General features: G+C 42.0%; 1 protein-coding gene across 1 annotated transcript in view; it reads right to left on the reverse strand.

Moving 5' to 3' along the window:
* The window catches only part of LOC109374959 (AF4/FMR2 family member 3-like), a 258320-nt gene extending 250042 nt beyond the window's left edge, over nt 1-8278 (reverse strand). Inside the window, exons 1-5 of the mRNA XM_019630006.1 lie at nt 8271-8278; nt 7707-7781; nt 5272-5392; nt 3968-4280; nt 3456-3841 (exon numbers count right to left, since the gene is read on the reverse strand). Of these exons, the coding sequence (XP_019485551.1) occupies nt 3456-3841; nt 3968-4280; nt 5272-5392; nt 7707-7781; nt 8271-8278 (903 nt within the window). The remainder of the gene's footprint in view (nt 1-3455; nt 3842-3967; nt 4281-5271; nt 5393-7706; nt 7782-8270) is intronic.
* Between the last annotated feature and the right edge of the window lie 1657 nt (nt 8279-9935).

The raw sequence follows: 9935 nt of genomic DNA on the forward strand, positions 1-9935 counted from the left end.
AGAGAGAGAGAGAGAGAGAGAGAGAGAGAGAGAGAGAGAGAGAATGTAACAAAAATAATTCACTTCATTTGGAAATAAGATTTAGTGTGCCCTACCCTAGAATGTTCTAGAATGCATGGTTTAGTCATTCATTAAGTCCCTTGTCTCTCACCTAATAGTAGTCACCCTTCCAAGTGACACTCCAGGGAAGGCTCACTTAATGAGGGGTGGCGCCAAGAAAAAGAGACTCAGCTATAACAACAAAAATACGTTTTTCATTAAACACAAAACTGAGCTGAAAAACACAGTCAAGAGGCAGGTGTATCAGTTAAGGAATTCCCTTGAGGTCTTTAACTTCCACATCAAATTGCACTGAATTTTTCTACACTAATTACCTATTACTGAAGACCAAAGAATTTTAACAAATAATTCGCCATGGCAGCAGATAGAGTACAGATGTTGTAAGGGAAAGAATGAAGAATGCATAAAGTGTAAAACCAGGCAAAAGACATTCACAAATTCTCAATTTTTAAAAACGACAATATTTTTCTACTACAAGGATTATGACTGTAAAGGAACTTTCCTAGGGCTAGAAGGACATTTTTAGATTTCATTTGGACTATAAGTGACAGGAATTGCAAAGTAAAAGCTATGTGCTGGCATCAAATCTATTCAATTCATGTAAATTTCTTGGAGGCAGAGATCACATCTCAGATTTTGTTTTTTCCAGTTTCTCTCATCACATGACATTAGCCCCTGGTTGGATTTTTCTCATGAGGAATGACCTACACAATGCCACACAGCTATATTTGTACCTTCCTTGCCTGATGTCATTGTTACCTAACACTCCCTTTTAGCCCCCCAATTCTTCACACTGTCATAATGAATCCTGCTCTATAGCCAACATCCTGAAAAAGTATAGTCAAGAAAGAAAAAATAAAAAAAAAGAAAGAAATGCAAGTTTCCTTTAGGTCATTCCCTCTGTCCATTTCCCTAAAAAACACATTCCCTACCTCACTGGAAGTCAGTCAACACTACTGAGATGACCTGTCATACTGGTGGTCTCTGTGCAAACAAACACAGCCATGAATATTTTTTAAGTTGTTTGCCACATTGAATTGTTTTATTCTCTCCAAAAATGTAAAGCAAATACTCCCTCAAAAGTAAAATCTGATTAGTTGGTAATGTTCTTCAGTTTCGATGTTGTGATTGTGGATTTTACAGAATTGCCCACACTGAATGATATACCCGCCAAATTTCTTAATACTTGGAGTAATGTAAAAAATCCAACAAACAGAAAAACCCTTTGAGTTTGAAAGATAGGAAATGTACCTTGCAGATACCACGCTGCTACTAAATGGAACATAGTAATTTTGACAGTGGTCTAATTAAACACAGCAGTGTTACAAGATTCCCATTACCATATTTTCCATACTATGCAAAGCTTTTTGCTAAAATAAGGACTGTATTTCCTCTCCCTGCCCCCCCCCAAAAAAAATTCACCCATTACAACTTTATCCTGTGAATGACACTGCTTCTTACCTCTTTTCTGTCAATGCACGATTGTTCTCTTTGAAGTACTCAGTATAGAATGTTAGGAAGGTAGCAGGCTGCCTGGTTCAATGTCATTACACGTCTGGGAAGTGAAACACTGCCTCTATAAAAGATCTAGTTTCTGTCAGTATGACTCTCTATCTCAGGCATTTCCCTCTTTCTGTGATTACCAAACACTAGTCCAGTGTCATTCCCAACCTGGGGGTCCTGGAAAGGCATCCTGAAAGCATCCACGTTATTAGTGAAATACCCAAAAGCCTAATGAAAACTGTATAGTTATCTGCATAAGGCTGGACCAGCAATCAAAAACTGGCTTTTAACCAAGAGCTTTATCAACTCACTGGATTCCAAAGTAATTAAATTATGAAATAAATTCGAAATTCCTTTTGTACATAATAAACATCTTAACGAGGAATAAATTAGGATTACAATTATAAAAGGATTCCTGATGGTTGCAGTTACCACTGTTCAAGGATAAGTCACGCTTTATTTGTCATTACAGGTCATTTGATAACGATAACAAAAATCAAAGAGCTTGACGAATTCAGTTTTGTAGGGTGGTACCTATGTGTTTCCTACAAACTTTTAAAAACATGAATGTTTGCAGCAGTCAGAGTTTTACTTATATTAATCCCTAGTGAACGCTTTCTGGGATCCATCATTAAAGAATAATCAAAAGAAGTTACTTGTACACATGTCATCTAATTTCCTCATTAGAACCTGTGGAAACATCTCAGAGTAAAATAATATGTCTCCTATACAGGTAATATATTATTCTCCCAATTGGTGCATGATGCTTTCTCAGATGACAACTTAGAAATAGTCAGGCTCAGCCTTGTCGGACATGTAAGAAATAGTAAATCATTTGTTTCATTTGGTTATTCAATCAAGATACAAAGAATATTCCATTTGTTACTCCATCTTTAAAAAAGAGTGTCAAAAAAACCCCCAAAACTGAACAGTTCCTAAGTACAGGGCTGTAGAAGTCACATTTTATTTCAGTTAGTATACCATGTCATTGCAAAGCCAAACACATGTGCAGTCATATTTCTTCTTCTTGTGCTCTTGACAACTGTCATCAATTTGGAACTTACCATAAGATGTGCTTCTCTACCACAAACCTTTATTTTCAATCCAGATTTCTGTTCAAGAGACAAGTTATGGCCTCTTTGCTATCTCTGTGATTATGAGATTGGCTTGTTTTCAGTTCTGATATTCCATACATCAGATCTACGTATTTGAATAAACACTTTAGAATAAAATCAAAATGCAAACCAGGAGAATATGAACTAAAAGATTTCACTCAATTCATATATCCTAAGATATTTTTTTACAGGACAAAGGGAGTTCTTACTTGATTGACATCAATGGACCTGGATCTTAATTATTATAATATGGATGGCACAAGTGGTATATTTGAATATTCAGCATAATCAGCATTGAATCATTTAACAATTAAAAAATCATCCTGAGGTTAACCTTGTGAAGTTTGTCCTGGCACATTTCAAAACTGACCAACATGTTAAAATTATGAACTCTTTTACATAAAAGTTAACCTCTTTACATTCGAAAAACTATAGCTTTTGAAGTACTTTTATTTCTAGTGTCTCCCATCTCTGCCTACACTGGCTTGCAAAATATTCTTTGAACTGTACTGAAGAAGACATTTCTTCCTAAACTAAGAAAAACACACACAACTATTATTGTTGGTCCTTATAAAATGCTGATTCTGATCAATTTGAGATTTTTAAGACAGAATTATATATGCATCCATCCTCCCTTACTGACTGCTACAAATTCTATCACATGAAGTCAGTCACACATTGAAATAAAGAAACATGGGAAATGAATCCACAGCTGCCAGGTAGGAAGTCACTCAGAGCTACTCAGATGCGTGTCAGTAAGAAGAAGACAAGACTCACCTCCGTTTGTTTGGGGATGCTGAACTTAGCAAGCTTGGCCTTGGCTCTGGCTGACTCGGGCTTGGTGGCCGGGACTCCCCTATAGGATGTGCAGTGCACGCTGGTTTCCGTTGACGACTTCAGCTTTGGAGACTCATCAGGAGCCTGATCTTGGCCGTCCATTGGCCGCACGTAGGCGGTCGGTTTCTGCTGAACCAAGCTGGGTTTTGAAGCCAGGGACGGAGGAAAGCTCTGAACACAGTGCCCACTGCCGCCGTGCTTGGCTGCCATAGCAGGGGGCCTGTCCTGGGTCTGAAGACCCACCTCTACGTTGCATACTTGTTTGGCCCGTGGCTGCTGTCTGCCAACACCATCTCCAAGCAGGGTCCTGAGAGAGCCCTGTTGTGCTGAGATGGAAGAAGAAGAGGAGGGAGGTGAGGATAACGGACTCGACACACAGTGATTAGGATGTTTATTACAGCTCTCAGGGTTAGCAGGTCTGTTCAAATCAATCACCCTGTGTCTATGCTTACTTGCTCTCTGTTGGCCATCAGGGGGTGGGTGCCCAACCTTCTGCCAGCCCACGGTGGCCCTCTTACTCTGCTGCACGGGGACAGCTGCTGGTGTGGAGGAGGCCGTGCTGCAGACGGATGAGGGCTGGGGCTGGGCTCTTGAATCAGGGACGAAATGTTCATCCATCTTGTTCACAGGAGCCTGAGCAACCCCAGGCTTGGGAACGCCAACGAGGTGACTTTGATTGGATCTATCAGTTAAAAAGTCTTTCATTTCATCGTAATTGCCCAGCGTATTCTGGATCCGGTTGGAGAGCTCGTCCCCCTTGTTCGTCTGGAGAAAGAAAAACACCCTCTTGTTAGAGACAAAGGAAACATGGGAAATCATGGAGAGAGGCAGTGACGGACCACAGAGCCGAGGTCACCACGTGCAGAATGAGGGCTGAGACTTGAAATCAAAATCGTCGTCTCTGAGGCCGTCTGTCAGCACTCTGCATTGCACCAGACCCAGAAACCAGTAAAGGCATTACAGGACATGAAAAGCTCCAATCCTCGGTCCGTGCGGCCACTGAGGAAATCAGCACGTGCCCTGTCACAGCTTCACAAAATGGTTCAGATAAGGCTCTCCACGAATGGATTCTCTTTTCCGTTTTTTTGCGGTCCTGGTGGAAGCTTTCCTTTAAAAATTACATTTGGCGCCAATTGTTCTGCTTCCAATTTGTAAATATGTAATTATTCTTGTCAGAAACCCAGAGTGACAGGCAAGAGAAGTCAGAGTGAAGGGTAAAATGAGCATGGGGCTAACTATTCAAGAAGCCATGAGCCTGAGCTACTCACTGCCCCATGCAGCTGGAGACACCAGTGAAATCTGAGACGATACCTCATTTTGGAAGAGGGCTTATATTTCTAGCCTTTGGGTAAATGAAAAACAATCCAACAGTTTCTTTTTCATCAGCCCTAGCAGGTACCCTAATATTAGCATGTCCTATGTGTGACAGATATGTCTTAAAACACTCTTTTAAGAGTGTTTGTTTCCTAATGCCTTAGAAAACAGAGCAGATGTCATTGACTTTGAAAATCAATGCAGAGATGAAGTCTGTATTACTGATAAAAATCAAAGCAAGTTACACTGTACTGACAGAGTGGCCAGTAAAGACATGTGAACTAGATACCAAGATTTGTGAGCAAAGACCCCGTTCTTAGTGGCTGAGCTGTCTTCCTTGGGCTAACTGAAGTTTGGTCAACTCTTCTGGTCAAGACTGTCATCCAGGGGTTAGAGGTACAAATGAGTGAGGGGTGGAGCCAAACAACGGAAAACCATCTACCTTGTAGGGTTCACTGAAGAGGGAGTAGCTTGAATTAAATGTGCCATCATCCTGTTGAGTTTCCTGATTTCTTCTTTCTCGTTCTTTCCTCCGTAACACATTTCTATCTGGTTCATAGACACTGCATCAGGAGAAAGAAAAGAGAACAACCCCACACAAAAAAATTAAAGGCTAAAGCCCAACCTGACATTCACCCGACTGTAGAAGTCTGGTTCATGGACAAATGGTGATGATGACAAGAGCATGGATCAGATTAAAGCCATTGTAATCAAGCAGGATGGGCTCGTGGGTCTGATAATTATATTCTCCAGGAAGAAAACAATCCTTAGGACAAGTTCCAACCAGTGCTAGAGCTCTCTGCCTGACATGGGAGAGGAAATATCTAAGCAACTTTGACAGGGGGAGACTGCAAGTAATCTTAAGGCAGACGGTAATTATTGCAATGTGTAAATAGAAATTATGAGCATATTTCCTCTTATGACACAGCCTCCGAGTGTTATATGGGAATGCTCCTGTTCTTTTCTTTTTTTTTCTTTTTTTTTTTTTTTGCATGGCTGTGTTTCTGTAGTGATTCTTTCATTAGCCAACTCCCTAAAGAGCTGTTAGAACTCCTCGTTGCAGTGGCTTTCACAGCTATGAGCCTTCTTCTGATCTCTGCTAATCAGTCAAGTCGTCAAACTAGGACTGAATCAACTCTTCCTTCTGATATATTTGACACTATCACGCCTCCTAACTATGAAAAATGTGCCAGGAGGAAGGGGTGCAGGCGACGGAGGGAGAGAACGGAAATTGAATTATGGTGTGTCATCAAGGAACTCAGCCTTTTTGTTGAAGAAAATGAATATCTATTCTCCTAAAATGCAATTATGAAGTGACCAGACACCAGATAACTGGGAGGACTAAGGAAGAAATAGTGTTCTTTCCCCCTAATAAGGAGAAAATAAAGGGCCTAATTCAGTTAATAATAAGGAAGTCACCCATTTAGTGAAGGAAGGAATTATAATACAACTTGTTATTTTCAGCTTAGTAGATAAAGAAATCTGGCCTTAGTGTAGACACAGAGCTAACACCACCAATTGTAAAGACCTGACACGTCCCTCGGAATGAGCACTGTCTTCATCTCCTGGCAGAAGCATGCGTTTAAGCGACCTTATCATCACCTTCCTTAGAGCTCCCACTTGGTCCAGCGGGCAGATGTCCGAGCTGGGATCCAGGGCAACCATGCACTGACTGTGGTTTGTGCCCAACCAGCACCGTGATGATGGGAAAAGCACACGTTCTGTCTGCACCCGGTGCCTTCATTACAGAGCAGCATGCTTCACGGTGGTGGTGTAAGGTTTAACCATAAAGACAGTCTATAAAAACAGCTCCAGAATGGCTTTCAGTGTCAAAATCCAATGTACTGCTATTAAATGTTGTTAATAACGAAAGAATCTGTGGGTGTTCGAAGGAACTTGAAAAAATAGGAAGGTTTTGTTTTGTTTTGCTTTTCAGCTAAATTGCTACCTTGAGTAAAAGAGAGACTATCTGTGTCATGTAGCTGTAGAGGACACAAATAAAATAATCATAACATAAATATTGCTTATCCTCCTAGCTCTGCCCATGCGGCCAGAATGTACTTTAAACTCACTAAGGGGCAATGCTAAGCTGTGCTTCCAGCAAGGCTGAGAGACACTGCATTTCAATTTAAGAGTGGGGAATGTTAAAATACCCAGAACATGCAGCCTGCTAGCATTTTAATTTGTCCTTAGTACATTACCCCAAGTTATTAGATTTGGGAGTCCAACCAGCAAGCAACCTTCATAGGAAGGGAGGCTGAGCCACAGCCTTACCAACTGAGAGGCTCACAGCTCCAACATGGCAGTCACTAAGGATTCTCTTGGGTGACTGTGGGGACACTGACTGGCATAAGGGAGGCCCAAGATGGAAACGACACTCTTAGTCTCAGAGCCAGGTTTGTCATTCAAAGGAGGGGGTGTGAAAGTCCTGGTTGTGGACATTCACAATATGAAACCCCCGCTTTCATGAACATCCCAAGGATTTCAAATGGAGACTTCCATAAGGACACACGACTCATGCTGTGGATGGACATGAAGTGGGTTGTAGCCAGGAGGAGGATTCTGGTTTCGCCATGAACATGCTAACTTTTGGACCAATTCTAGCCTTTGCAGTCATAAAAAAACAATAAAAGCTTGCACTGCCAGCATCACACTTCTTCCTCTCTCCAGTCTGCACAGCCACCTGTGAGGTGCTTACTGTGCGCAACTCATGCACAGAGACTTTCACAAACATGCTTGTTGCCCTCAGCCAGGTCAAGCCAACCAAACACACAAGACTGGTGTGATGTACAAAGTGATCTCATGTAACATGGAGCAGGCAGGGGGCATTCAGGATGACTGAGGGCTTCCAAGACAGCCCCATGCCCAGAATAATACCTCCTGCACCGGCTGGCGGACGACTGAAATTCCACCACTAGCGAGTCGTTCCTCTGGTTTAAGATGTCTTCACCCCTGTAAGAAATGCAGACACCACAAAAGGGAAAACCCTTTAAACCTGAGCAGCCCCTGTGTCTTTGTGTGCCTGGGCTCATCTGCTTTCTTCCCCAGGTCCAGGAGAAAAGGGGACAAGGACATTGGTGTGCAAACCAGAGGCGTGACGAAAACAGAAGTGGCGATGTGGAATGCAGCAACGAAAACAAATTTATCAACCCCGCCTATGTTGCAACATGGCTTAGATGTTTAAGACAAAGGCATCAGGATAAAAGCCAAAAATCAAACTCACTGCGGTTCTGGAGTCAGGAGCAAGGATCACTTCCAAATACGGAGAAGTTGGAGGTGAGAAGGAAGCTGCTCTTCCTTAACTAAGCCTGTCTCATTTCCCAATCCCTTTGAGCTTCAAGGCAACCAAAAGCACCCTACAGGCAGCCCACTGCTAGCTCAAGTCCTCTAAGGCGGTCCTATGGCTTCTAATACAGGACCGACCACACATAATCTCCCAACCTGGCCATCTTTTATGGTGCCACCACGATGCTTGTGCCATGCAGTAGCCTCCACATCATCAGATGAAACCAGGATGACCAAAAATGACAGTTACTCCCCTTCTCCAGAGGAGAGGACATGAAACCCATGGAGAGCGGTGACATCTCTTCCATGCCTTCCTTCCCAGCCATTACTCTTCCCCTTCTGTGCTCAGCAGCCCCGTAGTCTCCACAGAGCATTCAGCTCTTCCTAACGGCGGCCCACCCACTCCTCATCCTTAACTAGAACCACAACCCCACTTGTCATCACAGGCCTAGGAAGATAAAATGTCGCCTGAGTAAAGCAAATGTCATTGCAAGAGAAAGTCTGGACTTGCCATCCGCCATCTCTCCCTAAGCATCTGAACTTTGATCTCTTCTACCAACACTAAGTGTTTTGACTCCTAAAGACAGTAGCTTCTCGACAGCGAGTCCACCATCCCACTAATTACGTGTGGAATCTATGCCGGTCCTCCCACTTCTGCCCAGTGCCTTTCTCTTGATCTGTCACCATTAAAACTCAGCCTTCCTCCCTCCTCTGCCATTCCAACAACGTGAAGACCATGCCATTTGCTTTAGAAGCAAAGGAACCTTTCCCATGACAGGCTGACAGTCAGGTCAGCTTCCCTGGGGATGGGGACTGCAGCAGCAGAGAATTCCAAATGCTGGCCTGCCAATATATACGTCGTCAGACTCAGGAAGAGCCTTGTGTTACAAGCTATGTTTCTTTGTTACTAGCAGATGGTAAAATTTCTATCATCTGGAAAGTTGGTCCTGATTTCTGTGAGAATTACAAGAATCATACTCCTCAAATGTATGTCACCAAATGTATTTATTTATTTTGCAGGAAAGTGGAGGCAGCCAACTGCTACAATATTATTTATTCCTTATTGCAGATGTATAACATTTCAGAAAATGGAGCTTTTTTAAACTCCTTTTAAAAGACATTGATTTTTAGAATTAAAAAAAATAGTCAATGAAAAATGTAGTAAAAATTTTCTGATCATTTCCCATTTCTTTGTTTTTAATCTATAAATTGAGGCATCTTGTAGGGTTGCGGTAGAAGCCAATTATGGGGTTAAACTGGAATAGATGTCCAAACATGATATTACCATCATTTCCAAAATGAATATATTCTGGATCACAGGATATATCAATAGGAAACTAAATAACGATAATACCTTTGAACCTGATGGCTTCTCCCACTGAGCTCAAAACATTTCACATATATGTCCTTTAATTATAGTTACAATGTCCTTTGGAGAAAGACAGGGTTGGTAGATATTATTAGGTTAACTTGTTTAAAGATCAAGGAATTTAGCATAAGAGTTTGACCATTCAGACAATGTCATGAAGAAGACACTATGTAGAAGGGAAAGCAATGTCCCAAGTACTTTCTTCATGTTTATCCGGGGAAGAGGCGCTGTCCAGGAGCCACGCGGCGGCCACACTTGCTACACCCTGATGTCCATAATATCAGGGTTAATAAAGAGTGAACATGAGCCCCACAGCAGCAAAACACGACAAGAAAAACAAAGGGAAGCTATTTCTCATGCAGAGAGAATTAAAAGGAGAATTCTGGAATAAAGGCCAGGCTGTTAGAATTTTTCATACTCCCAAAACAACAAAAGACAAAAGTTGGTCTCTC

The sequence above is a fragment of the Hipposideros armiger genome, unplaced genomic scaffold (genome assembly GCF_001890085.2).
Source record: "Hipposideros armiger isolate ML-2016 unplaced genomic scaffold, ASM189008v1 scaffold_879, whole genome shotgun sequence".
Taxonomy (NCBI): domain Eukaryota; kingdom Metazoa; phylum Chordata; class Mammalia; order Chiroptera; family Hipposideridae; genus Hipposideros; species Hipposideros armiger.